The sequence below is a fragment of the Mus caroli genome, unplaced genomic scaffold (assembly GCF_978045245.1).
Source record: "Mus caroli unplaced genomic scaffold, Mus_caroli_1 scaffold_4, whole genome shotgun sequence".
In the NCBI taxonomy this organism is placed as follows: domain Eukaryota; kingdom Metazoa; phylum Chordata; class Mammalia; order Rodentia; family Muridae; genus Mus; species Mus caroli.
The window spans coordinates 118,551,331-118,575,428 of NW_028227259.1; the positions used below are offsets into that span (position 1 = coordinate 118,551,331).

The 24,098-nt window shown below is 53.6% G+C and overlaps 1 protein-coding gene across 2 annotated transcripts in view; it reads left to right on the top strand.

The window, feature by feature from the left end:
- Ube3b (ubiquitin protein ligase E3B) overlaps positions 1-24,098 on the top strand; it is a 41,090-nt gene that overhangs the window by 9,283 nt on the left and 7,709 nt on the right. For both annotated transcript variants that reach the window (XM_021161955.3, XM_021161956.3), the window contains exons 8-24: positions 1,521-1,606; positions 2,487-2,569; positions 7,559-7,664; positions 7,914-8,034; positions 8,966-9,143; positions 10,463-10,632; positions 11,728-11,895; positions 13,739-13,910; positions 15,396-15,514; positions 15,968-16,082; positions 16,944-17,043; positions 17,490-17,609; positions 21,493-21,669; positions 21,778-21,888; positions 22,065-22,202; positions 22,321-22,386; positions 23,300-23,358. In XM_021161955.3, coding sequence (XP_021017614.1) covers positions 1,521-1,606; positions 2,487-2,569; positions 7,559-7,664; positions 7,914-8,034; positions 8,966-9,143; positions 10,463-10,632; positions 11,728-11,895; positions 13,739-13,910; positions 15,396-15,514; positions 15,968-16,082; positions 16,944-17,043; positions 17,490-17,609; positions 21,493-21,669; positions 21,778-21,888; positions 22,065-22,202; positions 22,321-22,386; positions 23,300-23,358 — 2,089 coding nt within the window. The remainder of the gene's footprint in view (positions 1-1,520; positions 1,607-2,486; positions 2,570-7,558; positions 7,665-7,913; positions 8,035-8,965; positions 9,144-10,462; positions 10,633-11,727; positions 11,896-13,738; positions 13,911-15,395; positions 15,515-15,967; positions 16,083-16,943; positions 17,044-17,489; positions 17,610-21,492; positions 21,670-21,777; positions 21,889-22,064; positions 22,203-22,320; positions 22,387-23,299; positions 23,359-24,098) is intronic.

Below are 24,098 nucleotides of genomic sequence, written 5' to 3' on the forward strand. Positions count from 1 at the left end.
GTGCGTGCCCGGGAGGCCCTGAGCTCAGCCTGAGCCTGTGTGTTAGTGTGCATTATCATGTGTGGAGACCCTCCTGCCTTCGAGTGTTGGTGTGAAGACCCTGCTCCCTGCTCTTTCTGACTCTCCCAGCGCCCTGCCTGTGGGGATGGCAACTACTGGAGGCACACACCTTTAGTGCCAGCACTTGGGAGTCAGAGGCAAGAGGATTTCTGAGTTTGAGGCTAGCCTGCTCTACAGAGTGAGTTCCAGAACAGCCAGGGCTACATAGAGAAACCCTGTCTGGAAAACAAAAAACAAACAAACAAATTAAAGAAAAAAAATAGGGGTTCAGACATGTGCCTCTGTGGTTAGGAGCAGTGACTGCTGTTAGAGGACCCAGGTTGGATTCCCAGAGCCCTCACAGTGGCTCACAGCCATTCGAGACACCAGTTCTAGGGGATCCAGTGTCTCCTACTGACCTCCATGGCCACTGGGCACACGCGATATCCATATAGGCAGGCAGAGCACTCTACGCATATAAATAAACGTAAATGTTTTGAATAATAACACTATTCTGCCCGTAACGTTTACTGTAAAGTCGCCTTCTTTCCCAGAACTTGTCCCCAGTGTTTGACACAGACACTCAGCACACACCTGTGTACATGCCAGACACTGTTAGACACCAGAGGTGCGGTGGCGCACAGAGCTGGAGTCTGCTGAGCAGACGCCAGCAAGCAGAAGTAGGTTTCACGGCCGTGGAGTCAACCTAAAAAAAAAAAAAAACACTGCAGTGAACCCGTCCGTCCTCTTTTCTTGCTTTGTTTCTCCATGTGTCATGGTTGTTACCTCCAGGGTATTTTGTTGTTGTTGTAGTACTGAGTGCTATAAATTGTCAGTGGTCGATCTAAAACACATGGTGGAGGATATGTGTTCTGGCCAATCTTATGCCTTGAGTGAGCAGGAAGGGTTTGTTTTATATATTTTTCTGGACCTGGAAGGGTCCTCAAGCTATCAAGATCTGAGCCCTGCGGGGTGAGCATGTCCTGGTTGGGAGAAGGAGGCATGGCCCCGCCCTAGAAGGAAGCGCCACCTGGGTGTCTTCTGGCTAAGGGTCAAACCTGACAGGTAACACTTGAGCCAGACCTCCTGTGGGAATCAGCCTCCCAGAGCTCTGGTTTGCCCTAAGGGATTAGGAACCTAGGCAGGTACCCAGGGACTGTCCCCTCCCCTGGGACTGTGGCCTGAGGCTAAGCTTGGCAGGCAGGAAGAGCTGGCTGGCAGCTGGGGACCAGAGTCTGTATGCAGGAAACAAAGCGGGTGGAGGTGGGACAACCTGAACCTACCCCCACACCCTGTGATGCACTTCCTCCCGCAAAGCCCCACTTGCTTAAGGTTAGGGTCCACTCCTTCACAGTCAGTCACCTGAGCCTATGGGGGACCTGTCTCATTCAACCCTGTGTCCCCAAGGCCTTGTCCGTCCTCTGATCCCCTGGTCACATTGTGGCAAGAGACTGCCTTCTCAAGCTGTTTTCTTCACTTAGGTGAGAGCCTTCGGCCAGCCCTGAACCACATTTGCGCAAATATAATGGGCCATCTCAACCAGCGTGGACTTTACTCTGTGTTGCAGGTCTGTGGCCCCATCCCTAATGTCCCCTGCAGTGCCTGCATTGGGTTCCCATGGGTGTACACGTGCCTTGCATGCTCCTCATAACATGGGTTTTTCAGGAAGAGTTGAAGACGCAGCATCCTCTTCTGTCACTTCAGTCACTGTTGTCATGGGAGGGAGGACTGGCATTCACTACTAGGGACTTCTAGCTAATGGCAACAAGGGCAAGCCAGAGTCCTGGCTGACATTGAGGTCCCAGAAGGAGGCCCAGGGTGGAGGGGGACGGTGTGTTTCTGCCTCAGCTACCTCGGGTGCTCCTCTGTCCATACCATAACGGCAGTTCTCAGCTGGAGAGTGGACAGAAGTCGGTGGTTCTAGAGGGCTGCCCTGGTGTTTTGGCTTTAGAGGAATGCTGACCTGACTCTGTTCAGCGCAGTGCTAGGATGGCGGGCTCCCAGTTCAGTCGCACATCTCCACAACACGGCCGTGTGTCGGCCAGAAGCGTCAACTGTGGCCATTGGCTGGACTGCTGAGAAGTGTGCTTAAGTCACACTTCATGAGGCTTTTTTCACTCAGTGTTTTTGGGGATTACCATGCTGCCCCAGCCAAGCTCAAAGCCCCAGGCTTGAGCGCTCCAGGGAAGCCAGGACTGCAGGGGCGCATTATACCCGGCTCACAGACACTCATTCTCTTAGCTGTTTACTGTGAGAATGCTTTCGTGCTCCGTTCTGATGCAGTTTATCTGAAGTGTTCCTTTTGCCTTCTGGTTGTTTTGTTTGAGAAAGGGTCTGTTCTGTAACCGAGCTGGCCTAGAACTTACTGTGTAGACCAGGCTGGCCTCAAACGAACGGACAGCTACAGCATCTCAGTGCGTGGCTGACGGCTGGACTGTTCTTTTCAGGTACTGCTGACCCGAGGCCTGGCCAGGCCCCGGCCCTGTCTGTCCAAAGGCATGTTAACAGCAGCCTTCTCTCTGGCCCTGCGGTAAGAAGCCAGCTTCAAGGCTGGCTACCCCAGCACTCCCCTCTCCCCTCCTGGCTCTCTTTCTGCCCACCTTGTCAGCCTCTGCAGGAGGTGTTCATCTTAGCGAAAGTGACGTTTTGTGACATTCACACTTTCCCTCAGCCTTCCGTGTGTGTGAGTTTTCTCACATGATCTGAAGGAGATGACTCACGGTGAACTGGGTTCATCCTGCCAGCGGCTGTGTTGAGGGATTTTTTTCTTTTGAGTTTCTAAGAGTAAAAGAAGGAGGGCCAGCCAGCCCAGGGCAGGGGGAGGGTTCAGAGGACAGGGCCGGGGACGCAGGTGGGAGATGCTGGCATCTGAAGCCACAGAGAGTGTGCGAGGTTGTGTATATCAGCAAAGTGTGCAAGTGTGTAGACATGAAAGGCTTCCCCCGAGAAGTCAGACCTCAGTTCTGAGACCCACAGGGGAGAGCCGCATGCTAACCACTCTAGAGACTTTGTGATCTGTTGGGGATGAGAGTTGGAGATGGCTTGGGAACTAACTGGTCCTGGAAGTTAGGCTGCGGTTGTCAAGCTCGCTCAGGATGACTTGAGCGTGGAGTTCCTCACCTTGCTGGCTTGTCGGCTTTCATTCCTGGTGCTGTGCTCGGTGGAGCCCCTTTGCATGGGGCCGCCGCCAAGCCCGCGTTGGCAATCTTCTGTAAAGGACCGGAAAGGAAGCAGTCCCAGCTCCCTGGCCCCTCAGCCTGTCCCGACTGCTGTCCTGTCTGCTGTCACTCAGTGAGGGGTGGGGAAAGGGGGAGGGGGTGTCACAGTGAAGACGGACAGTTTTCTATCGTTCTCCACCACCGCCATGTTAAATAGCCAGTCGGCTCAGTCGGAAAGACCATGGCTTTGATCCCCAGCACTGTAGACACTGGGGATGGTGGCGCTTGTCTATAGGAGGTAGAGGTGAAAGATCTGAAGCTCAGTCACCCATGGCTAGATGGTGGGATGGAGACTAGCCTGAGATACACTGGACCCTGCTGCAGGGAACATGGAAACTCAGGGCCCATCATTTCTCTGGTCAAGCAATCCATGACCTCATTAAGGCCAGGCCGCTCCAGAGCACTCTGCTTTTTCCAGGTCTGCAGATCATTGAGCACGCTCAGAAACTTTTAAACAGGATGCAGGCTGGTGAGATACTCCATGGGACAGGCACTCACTCACTTGCACTGGCCTCACGATTCTCATAAAGGTGCACAGAGGAGGTCACAAAGTCGTCCCCTGACCTCAGGCCTCAGCTGGCACAGCCTCCCACACAGGCATGGATGCATGCACACGCACGCACACACACACATGCACACTGTAATACTAAATAAAATTGAAGACTGGCAGTATTGCCCTTGCAGGAATATAGTGAAAATCCTGGAAGATGTGACAAACTAAAAAACCCTCCAGTACCAAGCCCTTGAGTACTAAACCCTCCCGTACTAAACCTCCCAGTACTAGGCCCTCAAGTGTGCGTAGCTGGAAATCACAACCTCACCTTCTCCCGGGGCTCCCTCCAGCCGTTGGTTGATTCCCTCCCACTTTCTCTTCTCTTTATTTTATAGATGCGGAAGCCAAAGCTCAGAGAGGTCATAATTCCTCAGTCACACAGCAGGGGAGGTCAGGCTAGGAAGTAAAACTTAGTCTGACTGAGAGCCCACAGGCTCCTGATTCTTCCTGTTTGTCTTGCACAGTGGAGATGCCTGTATCCTACATCTATACCTGGGGCTTGAGTAAATGGCACAGGGGACCCTTCCCAAATGTGTGTTATTTCTCAGAGCAGCAGGGCATCTGTTCCCCAAGTCCCGCCTTGGTCCAGCTGCATTGCTGTGTGCTGACGAGTCTTGGTCCCTATCTTCCCTATCCCGCCCACCCCCACCCAGCTGTATGGTGAGCTCTCTGCCATGTCTAGCCTTGCTAACCACATAGTGGCATCACAGCTAAGTGGGGCAGCTGACTCATCCATCACCTGAGAGGGCTGAAGAGCAAGAAAGCCAGGGAAAGGTTCTGCTGACCCTCGCTGGCAGACGGGAGGCACACGTGCTTGTGAGCTGTGCCTGTGGGTGGTGCCCCCGGCACCTCTCTCCCTGGTTGTACTGACATGGACCAGGCTGAAATCTCCGGATGCTGTGTGCAGAAACTGTGCTGTCCTGGTTTGAGCCTCTTTCTAAAGTGTAGAACTGGATTTTCTTTTGTTTTTCCCAACTGGAAGCAGTGAAGTTAGCTTGGGTGCCAAGCGATTAGTGTGGTGTTTCAGCCTTAAACTTTTTTCTTATCCCCGAAGTAGTACTCTTGAGAGTAAAGAGTTAGAGTGCAAAGTCTGCCAGCATAAAGCCAATGACACAGTTTTTACTGTCGTCGGATGTGTCAGCTGAAGGGCGTCCCTGGCCTTTTGTAAGTTCTCCTCCTTTTTCACTGTCGCCCGCATGGTTTCTGTGCTGGTTGGTCTTAACTGTCACCTGGGCACAGCAGAGTCACCGGGCAAGAGAGTCTTAGTGAGATGTGCTAGTTCTCTGTTGCTCTAATAAAATGACCTAATGGCTCCAGATAGACAAGAGCCCATCACCATCGTGCCAGGGCGGCTGGAGCAGCACACATGCACGGATGCATGCACTCAGAGCGGGAGCAGGTGGGCACTGAGAATAGTGCATGACTTTTGGAACCTCAAAGCCATGCTCCCTCGATCCCCAGTGATGCTCTTCTTCCAGCATGGCCACACAACCTTAATCTGCCCAAACAGTACCACCAACAGGGAGCAATATTCAAATATCCAAGACTGGGGGGCATACCACCACAAGGGATTCCCTAGGTCACATTAGGTGTGGGCATGTCTGTGGGGGACCATGTTGATTGATAACTGACGGGGAAAGACCCGGGCTGTTGAAGGCACTGTCGAGGGCAGGCTCTGAAGTGTCTGAGATGAGATGAGCAAGCATGGGTTCCTTCCCCAGAATGGTGGCCCTGACCTGGAATTGATGTGACCAGGATGCAGTCACAGCATCAGAAATGAAACGTATACAGCCTCTGGGTGACTTTCTTCTTAATGTCTTGTTTTATCTTCCCACGCTGGGGATTGAACCCCCTGCATGTTAGGCAGGTATGTTACCAATGAGCTACCCGCAGTCCCCAATCCTACTGACAGGTATAATTCACACGTGTCCCTCATCCATGTGAAGTGTGCTCTTCCACTGTGGTGGTCAGTATTCACAGAGCAGTGCCTCTCTCCGTCAGGAGCGCCTAGTTCAGAATGCTTTCCTTGCCCTGAAGGGAACCTGCCAACTAACAGCTCTCTCTACCTTTGTCCTTTCTCAGGGTAGCTTGTCACCTTTGTGTCATGTGAATGGACTCCTGCATCCTCTGTTGTTAATAATGTTTTTATCTGTGTGGTGTTCCCAGCTTATCTGTTCAATCAGCCCACACTCCTTCATGTGTGTGAGCACACACCCCTGTGTGAGCACATGCCCCTGTGTGAGCAGACACCCCTGTGTGACCACGCACCCCTGTGTGAGCAGCTCCTTTGGATGTTCTGTCATTTTTTTTTTTTGCAGCTGCAGTCACTCTGCTCTGAGTGTGTGTGAGGCACGTGTCTGCAGTCCCTGTGTGTGAGGCATGTGTCTGCAGTCCCTGTGTGTGAGGCACGTGTCTGCAGTCCCTGTGTGTGAGGCACGTGTCTGCAGTCCCTGTGTGTGAGGTGCGTGTCTGCAGTCCCTCTTAGGTCTGTTTCTAGGCATGAGGTAGCGCAGTCCTGGATGCTAAGGCTCAGTCCCTGCTTTGCAGAGCATTCATTCCCACCAGCAGCCAGTGCAGCCTCCAGTTTCTTCCCAGCCTCATGAACTACCCAGTGAGTGTGGTGTGCTCAGTCACTGGCGTTAGCAGTCCCTGATGGCTGAGGTTGCCATGTTCCCAAGTGTTTGTTAGCATCTGGTATCTCTTCTGGAGAAATGTGTGTTGAGTTCTTTTGGCCACCTCTCTCTATTGGTTTTGTGTTTTAGTTCGAACATAGCATTAAGCCGTGTAGCCAAAGCTAACCTCAAGCCCCTGCTCTTCCTTGCCCTACTTGCCAGAGCAGGACTCCAGCAAGCACAGCCTGTAGCTTGTTCAGCCATCTTTAAGTTGAGATGTGTTTTACCACTGAGTTAGTGAGTTCTTTCTGTATTCCAGATGCAAGCGCCTCCACCTGGCACTCATCTTTCTGCTTTCTGGGTGGAGTGTGTGATACAAACTGTTGTATCTCTGGTGTTGTACACTTAATCATTTTTCCTTTGTACCTACACTCTTAGTGTCATTTCTGAGAGCTCACTGTATAACCCCAGATCCCAACGATGTCTGTTTTTTTTTTTCTATGCATTTGATGATTTTAGTATAAAATTAAAAGTTAATTTTGTGTACGGTGTGAGACATACGGTCACTACCTTTTCAGTGGTTTGGTTTGGTTTGGTTTGGTTTAGTTTGGTTTGGTTTTCTGTGCTGCAGCCTTGGTGCGCTAGACAAGGACTCTACACTGAGACACAACCCGGGCCCTGGGCTTTTTGAGATCAGGTCTTGTATAGCCCGGCTAGCCTTGACTGTGATTCTTCTGCCTCAGTCTCCAAGTGCTGGGATCACATGTGTGCACTGCCGTGCCTAGCCTGGGGCCAGGGTCTCACCTTGTCTGTTTTGTGTGCTGATGTGTGTACTTTCAATGTTCATACGGACTGTAGATTCTAAAGTGTGCTTAAAGTGTGAGGTATCGGTGCGCTGTCTCCTTGAGGATGCACTTGGGTGGCTCTGCTCAGTTGAGGAGTGAGCTGTACAGGAAGCTTTCTCAGTCCTTGTCAGGACCCCCCCCCCAATTCATCCATGGAGGTTATTTTATCTTCCTTCCTTCCACATTTCTTATAGAACAAACATTGTCTCAGGCCAGTTGCTTCAGAGCTCATCCTCCCTCTATGCAGCTTCATCTCCGTGATGCTTGTGTGCCCGCCCCCTCTCTGTCTAGGCCTGTGGTTGCTGCGCAGTTCTCTGACAATCTGATGCGACCGTTCATCATCCACGTCATGTCGGTACCTGCTCTTGTGGCTCATCTCAGCACCGTGGCCCCTGAGGTGAGCGTGCAGTTCTGTCTTTGTTTGCCAGACTCCGAAAGCAAAGCAGCACCTCTGCGCGGTCCTGCTCCCTCCCACAGCTTCCCCAGTAGCTGGTGTAGACAGGTTCCTGATGCCATCCTCTCTCTCCCTGCGGCCTGAACGCAGTGCTGCCTCTGTAAGGGCCGGGCAGCGAGGCGAGTGCTGGTCAGGTTCTCTCTCGGGCGAGCCTTCCCCGGCTCCGTGTTAACTGCCTGTTGTTGCCTGCAGCGTCTCGGCATTTTAGAGTCCCATGACATGCTTCGTAAATTCATCGTCTTCCTGAGAGATAGAGACCGATGCCGCGATGCTTGTGAGAGTTTAGAAGGCTGCCATACCCTGTGTCTCATGGGTGAGTCTAGAGGCTGGCTTTCAGTTGGTTGTGGCCATGGGGGAGGCCTTCATGTTTCATTAAGGTCATTAGCAGGAGTTAATATAAAAACCAGATTCTCTCCATGGTGCAGGTAGAAGAACAGGTAAAACCACGAGTAGAGTGTGACTGCATGGGTGCCTGTGTCCTGCTGGCCGTGGTATCTTTCCCTAGAAAGAAAGGCCCCCGGCTCAGCTCAGAGCCTCACTGTGTTCCTGTGGGACTGCAGCATTTGCACGCAGGGCACACAGCTCTTTCTTGGTCTGAGGAAGGGAGTTTAGACAAAGCTGGGCTTAGACTGGCACCTGTCAGACCAGCAGGCTCCCCTCGGTTACAGCATTTGTGTTTCTCAGGCTGGACCCTAAGGAGAGTACTTTGGTAAATACTGAGTACAGCCATCTCCCAGGACAGAAGCTAATGCCACATCTGTTCCTCCTGGGTTCTAAGTGTCACTGTCGCATTAAAGTATGATGCTAAGTATTATGTCCCTCTTGTGCCTGGCAGTCCAGTGTCTTCCTATAGTGCCATAGAAATGGGGGCACCAGCCGGGTGTGGTGGCGCATGCCTTTAATCCCAGCACTTGGGAGGCAGAGGCAGGCGGATTTCTGAGTTCGAGGCCAGCCTGGTCTATAAAGTGAGTTCCAGGACAGCCAGGGCTATACAGAGAAACCCTGTCTCAAAAAAGGAAAGAAAGAAAGAAAGAAAGAAAGAAAGAAAGAAAGAAAGAAAGAAAGAAAGAAAGAAAGAAAAAGAGAAATGGGAGCATCGTGACTCCTGGCTTAGAGCTAAGGAGGCCATTTCAGGTTCCAGAGCTGTGGAGTTCATCTGTGGCCATGCTGTGTCTTAAAGTCAGGTCACGCTGCCGCCGCTGGCATTGTCTGGCCCTCAGGTTCATCTCTCTCTCTCCTTGCAGGCAATCTCCTGCACTTGGGCTCCCTCAGCCTCAGGCTGTTAGAGGAAGAGATGGATGGGTTTGTGAGCGCGCTCACGCAGATGCTGTGCTACTGTCAGAAGTACGTGGCTCAGAAGAAGTCCAACCTGACCCACTGGCACCCTGTGCTTGGCTGGTTTTCCCAGCCTGTGGATTACGGGTATGTCCCGGGGACCGGCTCTGACCTCCCTACACCGTCCACCTCCTTCCCCCTCCCATTCTCCTCTTCCAACTTTTCTTTCATTGTAAAAATCATATGTGGGGCTGGAGAGATAGCTCAGTGGTTAAGAGCACTGGCTGTTTTCCAGAGGTTCTGAGTTCAATTCCCAGCAACCACAATGGTGGCTCACAACCATCTGTAATGGGATCCGATGCCCTCTTCTGCTGTGTCTGAAGACAACGACACTGTACTCACATACATAAAAATAAATAAATAAATAATTCTTTTAAAAAATTACGTATTTATCATATGGCATAGATAGAGCCTGGGGATTTGGCTCACTGGTAGAGGAGGTTTGCCTAGCAGGCCCTGGTTCAAACCCCAGTGCCAAGAGAACATTTAGTAGCCCATGATCCTGATACGCAAACAGTGTGTGTGGTTAGCTTTTCATCCGTGTCCTTTCCTGATAGTTTTTCAATAGAAAGCTGAGGTCACGTGGCTTCATTGTCTCTCTTTAGTTAGTCAGTTGCAGGCCCTGCTCACAATACTTTTCTTCTTCAGCGTGCCTGTCACTGATTGTCTCCATGCCTTGGAGATACTGAGACAGGGCAAAGGACTTAAGGGAAAGGAGCCCCCAGGACTTCCCACAAAGCACGATATGAGTGTCATAAACTCAGTGTTGTTAGAATAGCAAGAGCCGAAGAGCTGAGGTGAAGTCAGGCAGCCACACAGACACAAGACGTCTCCATACTGCATGCCAGGCCTGTTCCCACAAGATGGTGGGAGCCAGCCTAGAGCCTTGATGGAAGTCTGGTAGTTGGGGCAGTGCTGGAAATACAGCCTGCAGTGGAGATACACCTGAGGCAAGGAGCTGCTGTGGCTGTGGCGGTGTGGAGCCATCTAGGTGTCGGGCCACCCGAGAGGAAGAGCAGTGCAGCAGCAGGACACAGCTTGTACCTGACTGGGCCGGGGTCAGCTATAAGATGGCGCCTAGGGGAAGGCAGTGTGAGGAGACTGGCCTGGGAGAGAGGCGCAGCCCAGCACCGTTACAGGCCCAGCCCTCGGTGGCAGTTTCTTCATTCTGCTTCCTCTCACGAGAAATGCATTTGGGTTTTCTTGTCTGTTGGTTTTTGGCAAAAGCTCACATGCAGCTCAAACTAACTTCTAACTTGTAATCCCCCAGCCTCCCAAGTGGTGTGGTCGCAGGCATGTGAGTGCCAGCCCAGGCTGCACCTCTGTGCGGAGGGTCCCAGGGAAGGGACCGGGCTCTCGGTGGCAGACGCTGGGCGGCCCCGACACTGCGTCCCTGTCTGTCCTAGCCTCAATGATTCCATGTACCTGATCACCAAGCAGCTGCAGTTCCTGTGGGCGGTGCCTCTCATCCGCATTCTCTTCAGTGACATCCTGAGCAGGAAGCTGCTGGAGCACACAGAGCCGGCCCCTGTGCAACCGCAGCCGTCCTCACCACAGACGGTGCTCCCCGTGAAGAGTGAGTGAGTGAGGGACTGGGTCAGCCCTCAGGGGCGTCTGAGGGTCCTGGGCTGTCTTCTGATCTCTTGGCTCTCAGCTTAATCCCAGGCCTGGGGCCTGCTAGGCAAGCCCTGCTCAGGAGGGCAGCTCCTGCTTCTCCCTGTGTGAACATCCTCTGCCTGTGGGCCATGCGGGCCAGCAGGACAGTGTGAGTCATAGAAATGAGAGCCAATGAGAGAGACTGAGGCCGTCAGCATCCTCAGGGGGGTTGCTCTGCAGTCTCTGAGCCTCAGCTTGGCTGCAAACTTCCTCATAGCCAGAGGGCAAGGAAAGGCTTTGTGGACCCTTTCTTATTACCAGGGAGGAGCACAAAGTCCATTTTATATGAGACTTTAAGCTTTTCCGAGTTTAGTCATAAATCTCCCACTGATGACTCCTCCTCCAAGGAGCCAGTGAGGCACAGGCCAGGCAGTACCTCAGCAGTTCCCTGTGGTGCAGGGAAGTGTGCGCCATAGAAAGGCAGGCTTCTGCTGCTGCTAGGATCACAGGCAAGGAAGTGTGGGCAGCATAAGATCCACGATTACTGCCTGAACTGCTAACCTGGGATGGGTGATGGTCTGCTGCTCGGGCATGGGTGGCAGTGGGCAAGGGGCGGCGGTGGACAGAGGTGGCGGTAGGCAGGGGTGGCAGTAGGCACTTGCCCCACTCCTGCGGCTTCATCTGCCCATGAACAAGAAAGCCAAAGGCTGAAGTGAAGGCCAGGACTTAGGGCCTGAGGGTGTCCACTCCCTTCAAAACACAGAAACAGCGACCGGCTTTCCCCTCCCCCCAGTACAGTCCCCAACATCTCCCCTTTGCCTTGTTGAAATCTGGTGATACAGTAAGAATCCATGTCAGAGCTGAACATTCCCGACTTACGCTGAAAAGTGATGTGGTGATTAAAGGGAGCATTAGCGTCTTCCCAGGTTATCCCAGAGAGGAACGCATTGAGCCCATGCAGCAGCCCCGCTGCCCTGCCTGTGCCCGGGGTTCTTGTCTGCACCCTTCTGTGACAGGTGGGAGCTGGCAAATGGCTGAACTGCTTGCTGTGTCTTCTTCCCTCCCTCCACACCAGGCCTCCTCAAGCGTGCGTTTCAGAAGTCGGCTTCGGTTCGGAACATCCTCAGGCCTGTTGGGGGCCGCCGTGTGGACTCCGCTGAGGTGCGGAAGGTCTGCAACATCTGCGTGCTCTACCAGACCTCGCTGACGACCCTCACTCAGATCCGCCTGCAGATCCTCACAGGTCAGGGGCCCGCGGCCGCTGCTCCCACTTCCAAGGTTGTCAGGCAGTGTCTCCTGGAATGTGTCCATGGAGCCCCTTCCCCTTGCTGCCATCTTAAGTCCTGCACAGGGTGACAGGGCGTGCAGCAGTAAGTGCACAGTACTCCTCCACTCACTGTCCCACTCTGTCTGTGCCCTGGAGCGCCCCAACCCAAGTCTGCCTGCCTGTGACACTGCTGCTTTCTTCTTGTATTTAGTAAGCTATCTTATTCTTGCCCTGTGCAATGTTGGATTGCTCTGTTTCTGTCTGTTTGTAAACTGTAAGCTTTCTGAACTCTTAGGTGTATGTGGTTCAGGTTGCGTAAACAGAGCCCCCCTGTGGAACCAGTGGGACTGTCAGGAAGCAAGCAGGTGTCAGTCCTGTGCTGTTTGCTTCTTCACGGGCATTCAGTTCGGCTGGCGGCACACTTAAGTAGCCTGACAGGATCTCCAGAGCCCCACCCAGGCAGCAGGCCTCTCCCAGACAGGCCTCATGTGAGACTAGGTAGGAGAATGGCTGATCTGCTGAGAGCTGTTAGGTCCTGTGCAAAGCGTTTCACCTCCCTGCATCTGCAGTGTGCCTGGAACCTCGGGTCAGGCATCTTAGTCACTGACTAGTGAGGACCGAAGGTGTACCAGTCTACAGCCTGTGTCCAGGCCATGCAGCCCTGAAAGGCAGATTGGAGGGTCCCCCGTTGTACCTGTTGCCTTGTTGCTTGCCTGGGGCTCACTTTGGAGTTTCTGCCGCAGTCATCTCTTGCTTTCCTGGTGTTAGTGTGGCATCCAAGGAGCAGGTGGAAGGAGCCATCTAAACGCACGCAGGTCAGCCTGCGAGATGGCCAGGCCCGGGCCTGCCCACAGAGCAGAGCCAGCCCGCTGTTCACTGTCTGTTGTAAATGCCCTTTTATTGAGACAGAGCCGGATTCATCCGTCTCCATTATTCCTGGCTGATCTGTGCTAGCACTGAGTAGTGACAGCATCTAAGTAAACATGGCCTGATGTGATGAAGACCATGGAAGGGCTGACCAGTGTGAAAGCTTCCGTCATGAGTGGCTGAATCAGCCACAGCAGCCAGCCTCAGGCAGCCAGCGTGGCCGGGTGACCAGACTAGATGACGTAAAGGAAGTGTCAGGAGGCACCGTTTGCCCTACCTGGAGGCTGTCCCCAGAACGTCATTGTCTGTCCTAAGTGCTGTCAGGGAGCAGTTACTCTTTGCTCTATTAGACTGATTTTGTGTGTGTGTGTGTGTGTGTGTGTGTGTCGGAAGGAGTTTGATTTTTCGAGACTGGGTTTCTCTGTGTAGCCACAGCTGTCCTGGAACTCACTCTGTAGACCAGGCTGACTTGGAACTCAGAGATCCACCTGCCTCGGTCTCCTGAGTTCTAGGATCAAAAGTGTGCACCACCAATGCCTGATAAATCAATTTGTCTAAAGCTTTTAACAACAGAGGTTGCCTGGCCTGCAGCGCTTAAAAACACCTCTGACCTTAGCTGATCTCCTGATTGAAAAGCATGGCTGCTGCATTAAATGCCCCGGTTCTTTTTCTGACTCTAACTCCAGCCATGGGTGAGGGGCAGTAACCGAGCCTCACTTAGAGAGCAGAGCTGCACTGGGCCCCTTGGATGGGGCTGCTCCCGAGGCTGGCAGAGTGGAGCCTGGCGCTTGAGAGCATCCGTCCAATGTCAGCTGCCCCTGCTGTTGTGGCTCTCCGTGCTCACACCTTCTCTCAAGTGCTGGTTTAAGTGGTGAGCTTTTCCCCTGGAAAGGAAGAAACAGCAGAGCAGCTTGGGTCCCCACATGAAGCTCGGGTTTCTCTCCTCTTCCAGGTCTTACGTACCTGGATGACCTGCTGCCCAAGCTCTGGGCGTTTATCTGTGAGCTGGGGCCCCACGGCGGGCTCAAGCTCTTCCTGGAGTGCCTGAACAATGACACTGGAGAGTCCAAGCAGCTCCTGGCCATGCTGATGCTCTTCTGTGACTGTTCCCGGCACCTCATCACGTAGGTCCATGTGGGACTCAGTGCCCGGGCTAGTACTCGGTGGGGCCATCAACTGTTCAGCAAGCAAGTAACTGCACCCGTGTGCCTGGGTGATCCCTGTAAGAACCAGCCAAAAGCTGAGTAGGGTGATCCCTGTGATGGCAGCTCCTCAGGAGGCTAAAGCAGGAGAAATAGCTTGAGCTCATAAGTTTGAGGCCAGCCTGGACAACACTGCAGGAAGCCATAACCCCCTTACCTCCCACCAAAACAGTAGACAAGAAGTCATTCAGAAAGCATGTGGCACGTGTCCAGCAACTTGTAGGTATTTTCAAGGCAGCTGATGTGGGCTCGGTGGTCTTCAGACATGTTTAAATCACACATTAGCCCTCTGTTCACTGAGAGGTAAATTACAGAAAATTCCAGACTCAGAAACCAGGGTGTTCACTGGGACACCAGTTTCCTGTCTACAGAGGAAGGTAACAGTGCACTGACCTCAGGACGTGTATGAAGATGAATCAGTCGGTGCTGTGCTTACAGCTCTGCTAGCAGGCTGCCTCTGGACTGCTGAGCCGAGGGCTCCTCATTGGTGGAATGGAGGTGGCATCACCTACCTAAATAAGAGAACGGAGTCAGGCACAGCCTGGGACATCCGCCAGAATCCTTGTGTTTCCTCGTGCATGTGCTGCTGTCTGTCTTCCAGTCGCCCAAAGGCTGATGGAAAGATCTAGAATGGACCTCAGGCAGCTGCGTTCAGACTAGAAGATCTCGTATCAAGAGAGTTCAGGGACATTTAGCTTGACGGCTAGGTGCTCTAGAAGAAGGGGCCTAGTGACTGGATTAAATACTCTAAAGGCTGGGGCAAGGCTAACCTAAGACTGAGCTGTACACTAAAACGTGTGCAGAGGATTTTGTCAATCTTCAGTTGAGTTGTGTCATGTGTTCATTCATCTGTCTGTCCATCCATCCATCCATCCATCCATCAACTATCCATCCATCCATAGACTTTCAAACATTCATTTGCTCACAAGCACCAAGTGCCACTGGTCCTGCCTAGATGTGGGATGCAGCTCCACAGCACTTGCTCCTCAGTAAGCAGCGGCAGCAACTGACTCAGGTTCTCAATCCTCAGGCAGGGGTGAGGCCTGACGGACCGTGCACCTCAGGCGGCTCACTGGGGAAAGCCTGAGCAGATCTCACTGCTTTCCCTGAAGTTTTCTATCTTCCCACTGGGAACAGTTTCAAGTAAACAGAAGGGAGGACGATTGTAGAGCCCTCAGGTGTGTCGCCAGCTCACAGCCTGACTTGCTTTGTTTAAACCCCAGGAGCTCCCCTGCCCCAGCATAACCCCGAGGCAGACCTTAGACACCATGCGTTTCATCTCCAGGCCGTGCAGGAGGTATCTAGAAAAGCTAGCATGCTATTCTCCCGTTTGTCTAGAAGTCAGTGAGGTCTCATTTGTTTCCTTTTCTCAATGGAGAATTCTGAACAGTTCTCTGCCTCGTGTAGCATCCTCGATGACATTGAAGTTTATGAAGAACAGATCTCCTTCAAGCTGGAAGAGCTGGTCACCATCTCCTCGTTCCTCAATTCCTTCGTGTTTAAGATGATCTGGGACGGAATCGTAGGTAAGGTGACCATTCCCGCTGAGCCTCAGTGATATCCGAGAAGGCCAGTCTGTACTCTCAGCTGCATCTCAGCTTTATCATTTACCAGAGGTGGTAGGGAATCCTGTCTGCTCACACACCTGGGTGGGCTTGTAAGGTAGTGATATGGCTGCAAAGCTCTCTCAGGCAGCGCGCATGGGACTGTGACAAGTGACTAGCTCGGCCCTGAGCCGCTCTCTGCATCTGCCATGGGGGCTTGTGTCAGTCCATGCTGCGGGCAGATCTACTGTCTGACGTGTCTCGGCTAGTTCAGTACAGACTCCTCAGGATGAGGATGTGCATCCCCTGAAAGATACCCAGGCCCTAAGGCCACTGAGAGCATTCCAGAGAGCCCGAGTGCTTCCACTGAAGACAGAGTGCCTTAACACAGGCCTGCCTTCCCTCCACCTCTGACCCCTCTGTTTTGCTGCACAGAGAATGCCAAGGGTGAGACCTTGGAGCTGTTCCAGTCCGTCCACGGCTGGCTGATGGTGCTGTATGAGCGAGACTGCCGCCGGCGCTTTGCTCCTGAGGACCACTGGCTGCGGAGGTGAGCTCGGCGAGCACACTCAGGGCCTCTCTCACCACCTGCCACACGGGTGCCCAGCACTGTGCTTACAGCAGTGAACCGTCTCCCCTCCTGCACCCTGTCCGTTTGTCTGGAAAGAAGCTCCTGTCTGGGCATGTCGCTTAACAGTAGTCTGTCCACCAGTGTCACTCCAGTTAATTGGCAGTGACAGGCCAGGCCAGGCTCGTCGGCTGTGTCCCTTCTAGGCTGGGGAGAGGGCTTCTCTCGGCTGATCTGAGCAGTGACAGGCCAGGCCAGGCTCGTCGGCTGTGTCCCTTCTAGGCTGGGGAGAGGCTTCTCTCGGCTGATCTGAGCAGTGACAGGCCAGGCCAGGCTCGTCGGCTGTGTCCCTTCTAGGCTGGGGAGAGGGCTTCTCTCGGCTGATCTGAGCAGTGACAGCCAGGCCAGGCTCGTCGGCTGTGTCCCTTCTAGGCTGGGGAGAGGCTTCTTTCGGCTGCTCTGAGCAGCAGGGTGTGGTAGTTTTAGTTGCATGGGGATTTGTATCAGCTCAGTCATGGGGTAAAAACTGCTCCCAGGTTTGGGAGGTGAGTTGGGAGCCCTCTGACAGCATCTAACCTCAGAAGCACATCAGCATTTCTGTCAGTGACCCATCAGAGCCTCACAGACTCAGCCAGACTCAGCCTCTGTCTGTCCCACCACTCCCTCTGCTTGGTGCCGCCAAGGTAGCCACAGAGGCGCACCTACGGAGCGATGAGCCGGTGTGGCTGTGCTCATAAGGTTTATAGAAGTGGGCAGCCGCCACACTGGGACACATGCCAGCCCTGTGCTAGAAGAGGCCTTTCTGGCTTTGTAACCACAGCCATGTGTGTCTGTCTCCTGAAGGGACCTCAAGCCTGGTGTGCTCTTCCAGGAGCTCGACAAGGACCGCAAGAGGGCTCAGCTGGTCCTGCAGCACATCCCCCACGTCGTGCCTCACAAGAACGTGAGTTGGCACCTCTGCCCCTCATGTGGCCTCGGACTCCATGAGCATCAGTCACTCCGCACACACTATGTGGTCCTTCTGTCTCAGGCAGCCTTGTGCTGAGTACTGGGGTGTGAGGATAGGCAGGTGAGGGGCGGTGTGTGCTGTGTAAGTCCACTGAACTGATTCTCTCTGGACTCCAGCTGTGGCCAGGGCCCCTCTCTGAATCACACCTGTGTTGGTGCAAGTTTACTGTATTTCTCATCCCCAGAGGCTCTCTGGGCACTGCTCACTTTTCTCCCAGGACACCTCTGAGCGACAGCATGGGGGCGGGGGACGGGGGGGGGGGGAGGGGGTTCTCGTCGCACTTGACTGGAATGTTAGCCATTTTGTGTGGAGGTTTGACTTGGCTTGGCTTTGACATTAGTTGCTGACCCTGCTGCTGATCCCGCCTTGGCTCATTGCAGAGAGTTCTTCTGTTCCGGAACATGGTTATCAAGGAGAAAGAGAAACTGGGGCTTGTGGAGACCAGCTCTGCCTCTCCTCACGTCACCCACATCACCATCCGAAGGTCCCGGATGTTGGAGGTGAGTGGCCTTTGCAGAGAGGGGTGCTCTGTCTGTCGGGCAGATCGAGGGGATGACCTGTTGCTTCCAGACTCTCCTGTCACTCTGTGCTATGAAAACTCAAAGTGAGGCTCTTAGGGCAAGAGTGGTGTGAGCTGGTCAGTGGCTCTGAGTCAGGCCGGTCAGCAGCTCTGAGGTGCTGCTCAGTCTGGCTTGTCCTCAGTACTGGGGCTCTTCAGTGACTTCCTTTGCTCTATTAGAGCCCTTGGCTAAAGCACAGACTGGTAATGCCCCTGCGGAACAAAGGTAAGAGCCCAGTGCAGCAACCACCCTGCCTTTCCCAGGTCTATGCTGACTCGGTTGTCCCGCCAGCATCTGCCCAGACGCACCTTTGAGAATGTGCTGTACATGCCGCAGGTGTTGCCCTGCCTGACCACACAAAAGCTTTGATCCCAGACTCAAACGCCTCTGTAGATACGAGAGATTCAAGTACTGTCACCCTCTCAAGCCACTCCTTGTCCAGGGTGCCCCCATGTGGCCACTTCACAAGGTAGAAGTAGGTGCCCTGTCATCTATGGGAGCTTCCACAGCAATGTGTGCCTGTGACACCCTGACTACATTGCTGGGCGTTGCCATGGTTCTGACGTGTGTGCTGTCTCTGTATCATACATGCCCATAGGGCATACAGTCCATGCCTTGCTGTGTGTTCCTGTGTGTCTGCCAGCGGTGCTGGGGACAGGCTTGGCTTGTTCCACTTGTTATTGCTCCTCATACCTCTTGTTGTGCTCTGTCCACACTCTGTCATTGGCGTGTTCTGCCTGCGTGTGACAGCCACGTTACTAACCCCCTAGCCCCCTGTATGTGCTATGGCGCAGCAGCCGGTCTCCTCTGGCAGCATGTTTGCCGTTTGTGCTGCTGTGTGCTGGATGACGTAGCTCCCGTTTCTCCTGCTGTTCAGGAGTCATTCTAAAAGTAACATGTGCAACAGTTGATGTTTTTACCTTAAAGTTAAGGATAAGAAGTAGATGGTGTGACTCCATGGTAGAGCAACTACCTAGCATCCCTGAGGCCCTGGGTACCATCCCCAGCACTGACCAGAAAACAGGAATAAGGTCGTGTTCGCAGAGTGGCTGGGTGCGTCTTTCTCTCAGTGAGCATTTAGTTTGCATGCTCAACAAAGAAAAGTGTCCTCTGCTCCTCCTGTGCTGCAGCCCAGTGCTCTCAGACATAGAAGACACCCACCAGGGCTGGGCAAATGGTAGCTGACATCTGGCTTCAGTCTCAGGGAAATAGTGGGCAGGAAGGCGGCATGGCAGTCACCCCAGAGATGCACATCTGCTCAGCGTCTGACTTGCTGTGTGGACCTGTGTGTTCCAGGGGACTTTGAATTTTTAAGAGAAGATTCCCCAAATTCAGGGACTTAGATTAAAGCTTCAGACCTGTTAATGCAGTGAGCTAATTAAATTTTGTCAGTGACCCCAAAGGCCATGTTTGCCGCTCAGGCTGAGGCCACCTCTGCTTTGACGCAGAGCTTGCTTGTGTTAGAGCTCCCTTTCCACATCAGAGCCAGGCGTCGCTGCGTGGACGCTGGAAGTCTCAGTCCCCATCAGAGGAGTCTGGCACCTACCTCCTGAAACAATTCTGAAATAATTGGGAGGCGTGGACTGTGGTGTGTGCTGAGAGGGGGGGGTTGTTGGCTCGCCACCACCTCTGCAAGGCTAAAACACCCCTGGGTATCACAGGAGACAGTCACCCTTAACTTAGGCAAAGCCTGTTTTCCTCTTTGCATACTTTCTTGTAAACTAGAGTTAGAACACAAGAGGGTCGTTTATTCATTCCGTGATGCTACAGGTTCTCCTGAGCCTGGGTCAAGGCCTTTGCTTGTTGTGACCATATAGGGACATGAAGAAGCTGAGGTCTGCCTTGCTGTCCTGGACTCTCACGCCATCCAAGGCCAGGCTTCTGGTACATTTCACCATCCTGCAGAAATATCCCCCTTCTTCAGGGTGAATGTAGTCTATCATTTAGTTATTTGGAACTGGAGGAAGCTTAGGCATGCCCTTATCCAGCCCTCGGGCAGGTGCCAGCTCACTGTCCTCTGTTTAGCATGTTGAAGCCTGAGAGAGCCTGACTGTCCTGTGTGTAACGCTCACATAACCACACCGGTACCGACAGGCAGGGATGCATCAAAGGAGGCAGGCAGCACATCCCTCTTACGACCTCTTGAAGAGGCTCCAGGGGCTCCGATCAAGCAGCACTGCCACATGCTGGCTGAGAACGTCACATGTGCCGTCCCATTAAATCCCCACAATGCTGAACACCTTCTGCTAGGGCGTCATACTGAACAGAGAAGTGGTCGGGTGCAGGAGCCTGCTGAGCGCTCTGTGCATCCTCCCTCATGCCCAGGAATGCCAGGTTGTGCTGCTTCCAGTGCCGCAGCCACAGCTGCATACCAACACGCCCCTCTTCCTTTCCCATCCTCACTGCCTCTGCTCCGCTGGCTTCATCTGCTTTCCAGGGGGAGTCTCCATAACTCAGGCTGGTCTCAGACTCACAGGCCACAGCCCTGAGTGTCTCCCTCCCTGCAAGTGGCCTGGGGACTAAGAGGTTATCTTTGTTGGCTCAGCAGCCTAAGAATCTGTTTCTGACAAGATGCAGACTCTGCAGGAGGGATTGTGTAATTGAACATGACAGGAAGACGGCAAGGGTCCCTCAAAACTAGGGCTCAGTGCTGCTAGGTCACTCGTTGGCTTTGTGTCAAAAGCCAGCAGGACAGTACAAGGGAGATGAGTAGACCCCATGGGCGTGGTCTGTCGTGTCAGCAGTGTGTGACAGTAGTGCCCCAGGATAAAACTTAGCACTCCCACATCAGGGCACACGGAGTGGCCGTCAGATGCCAGGAAGGCCTGCAGAGAGAACCCAGAGGCATCCATCTTAGTTCTGGTCAGGTCACTGTCGCTGACAAAACACGGTGACCAAAAGCAGCATGGGAGGAAAGGCTTCATCTGGCTTCCACGTCCACTGAGGGAAGCCAAGGCAGGAACTCATATTGGGCAGGAACCTGGAGGCAGCAGCTAACACAGAGGCAGTGGAGGGGGCTGCATACCAGCTTGCTCTCTGGTTTGCTCTGCCTGCTTTCTGAGAGCACCCAGGATACCTGTCACTAATTAAGGAAATAGCCCACAGGCTTCTTGCAGCCAGCTCTTAAGGGGTAATTTCTCAAGTGAGTTCCCTCCCGCAGATGACTATAGCTTGTGTCAGGTATCATGGAGGTTTGGTGGACTCAGAAAGTGTATGTGGGCTCTGGAGAGGAGGTGCACACTCAGTGTCTGCATTTACCGATCTTGGTTTCCAGTGCTGTCGCTTACACCAGAGCCTGGCATGGGCTAAGCACACTTACCCCACAGAGCAACACCCCACAAGGAGCTGACCACACGGCAGCCAAGCTCTCCCAGCGGCATGTTCCACTGTCCCTGCCCTCCTGTGGGCAGACTCTGCATCATCACTGCCCCTGGGCTTCCCGCCATTTCTCCTGCCGCAGCTGCCCCGCCGCCAGCCGGTCTTTTAGTTCAGAAAGCCAGCCTGCCTGCTCCAGCCTTTGCAGCCTCTTCCCCACGGTTGCCTTCAGCAGCTAAGACCCTGGGGTTTTCACCTTACATGTCCTGTAAGCCTGACTCCGCCCATGAGCTGAGAGATTCCCATGCTGCCCTAGTCTCCTCCACCTTTGATGAGCAGAGCTAGCTAGCTAGCCCCATCAGGCCCTGTATCCTCCTGGGGGCAGTCTCCTCGTGCCTATGAGTGAGACACAGTAGCCATCAAATGAATCCTCCATGGCTGCTATGCAGACCTGCGTGGTTAGACTCGTGGGTTTGCCAAGGCTGCGTTCCTCACTCTGTCTCTGTAGGACGGCTACGAACAGCTCCGGCAGCTTTCCCAGCATGCCATGAAGGGTGTGATCCGAGTGAAGTTTGTCAACGACCTTGGGGTGGATGAGGCTGGGATTGACCAGGATGGTGTCTTCAAGGAGTTTCTGGAAGAGATCATCAAGAGGGTGTTCGACCCCGCACTCAATCTGTTCAAGGTGGTGAAGGGGATGCTGGTGGGGCTGGCAGCCGCCCGACATGGGGATCCCATTCAGAGTAAAGACAGGCCTCTAACGTTCACCTCTCCCCGCCCTTTCTCCTGGCAGACAACCAGCGGGGATGAGCGGCTGTACCCATCACCCACGTCCTACATTCACGAGAATTACCTGCAGCTCTTTGAGTTTGTGGGGAAGATGCTGGGAAAGGCAGTGTATGAGGTAGGCGCACAAAGGAGCCTGGGACAGCTGAGGTGGCCCCAAGGCCTGCGCCTACGACCGGAGATGCTTTCTTAGATGATTGGAGGGAGAGCCGCAGGCTGCACGTAGACTCCACCGGTGCCCACCCTCCAGCTGCCCAGGGCTGAGAGCTGAGCCCTGCCTCCCGTCTCTTCCAGGGGATTGTGGTAGATGTGCCCTTTGCCTCCTTCTTCCTGAGCCAGATGCTCGGGCACCACCACAGCATCTTCTACAGCTCCGTGGATGAGCTTCCCTCCCTAGACTCTGAGTTTTATAAAAACCTCACCTCCATCAAGGTTAGTGCTGACTGGGGTGTGTCCACAGCCAAGCGACCAGCTGAGTCACCTTTCCTGTCACTGAGCCTTAACCCCAACCCCACACCAGCCCCCATGCTCTCTCTCTCTGTTCCGTTAGCGCTACGATGGAGACATCGCAGACCTCGGGCTGACGCTGTCTTACGATGAAGACGTCATGGGTCAGGTATGTGGCTGACCTGGCAGGCTGCTTCTGCTCTTGATGTGCTCCGACTCATGCTTTCCCCCAGAGATCTGCTCACTGGGGATCTGCCCATCGCTGGCGTCCGTGTGCTCACCTCGGCCAGCTCCCACAGAGCCTGTACTTTTCCGTGTTACCTCTTGGGACTTGAGAGAGGATTGCCAACGCTCAGTCTTTCTGTTCTAGTTCTGGCAAGCTATGAGCCTCAGTTTGGAAGCCATGGTGAGGATGTGTGATCTGAAATGAACGGGCAGCATCTAAGGAGACATTTCTCCTCTCGGCAGGTCAAATCCTGCTCACATCATCATCAGCAACACTGGAGAAATCAGCCTGGCAGAAGCCATTTCTGTCAGGTAGTGGCAGGACTCGCATGTCCTCCGCTCTCTTGTGTCCCTGCGGGATGCTCTCTGTCCATGTAGCCTGAGGTCTGCTCTGGAGAAACCATGAGCATATTGGTGCAGAGCTGGCGTCTCAGACTCCGCCTTCACCTCAGAGGGGATTCCATCTTTGGAAAGCATTGTAATGTGCCCTGTGTGTGTGTGTGTGTGTGTGTGTGTGTGCGCGCGCACGCATGCGCGCGAGCACACTAAAGTATGTGTATCTGTGTGAGCATGTTGCGTGAGTGTTCACGCCAGCTGCTGTCCTCAGCAGCAGCCTACCTCTGTGGCACCCAGCAGCCTCAGTGCAAATGTTTGGACAAGGATTGGATGAGAAACCTTTCCTACTGATCGCAGGAGGCCTGCGTGTTGATGTTTTGGCCCCAGGCTTTTGTGAAAGATGATCTTTCTCTAACACACAGTCTTAATTCCATGGGCGTCGTTCAGGCCCTTTCATCTTCAGGAAGCATCGCAGGCCCTTTAGAGTTCTCTCTGGTAATTACTCCCGTCTTCTCCCCCAGCTCGTCTGCCACGAACTGGTTCCCGGAGGGAAGACCATCCCGGTTACAGATGAGAACAAGTGAGTACGGCAGTGAGCGCCTGAGGCCGGCACCTGCGAGGACCGCTCTGGCTCCGGCTCAGGCTGAGAACTGAGCAAGATAGATGGGTGGAAAGAGGCCATAAATATCCTAATGGGATTTCCTGGTTACAGATCATAGGCTGGAATTGTAGTAAATTCAATTTGCAAAATAAGAGTGGATGGTTTACTCTTCGCAGAAGCACTTGGAAGGTCAGAGGTACCATTCTTAGGAATGGAATGTAGGGCTGGCCCTCGCTGAGGCCGATGGAGCTCTAAGCAGCTTTGGCATGCTGTCCCGAGCGAGCCGGGACCCTTCCGAATGGCCGGCCATTTGCCGCTGATCTCAGGAAGACAGGGTGAATGCAGACGCAGCACATATGTACATAGAGGCAGGGAGTTGAAGGAGGTGCTACCGCGCCTGTCACAGATAATGTATTTTAGTAATGTCAGAAATTCAGTCCTTTTGATCCCAGAATCAAACCCCTCAACGCATGCTCTGCACCCAGGCTTTCCCACCTAATTAAAGGGAGGAGCTTGGCAGGAGGAGGGGACACTGGCCCTCTTGTGAGTTTTCTGCCAAATTCCCAACTCGGGAATTTGAACTGTTTGTCTTAGGATCCATCTCAGCAAGGACAGGCGAGGGCTCAGGCCCTGTGACTCATCTGGCCCCAGTGCAGTGTTCCTGGGCTCCATTCCTCTCGGGTCAGCTAGTTTGGTAGCCAGTGCGCTGGGGGGAGAGG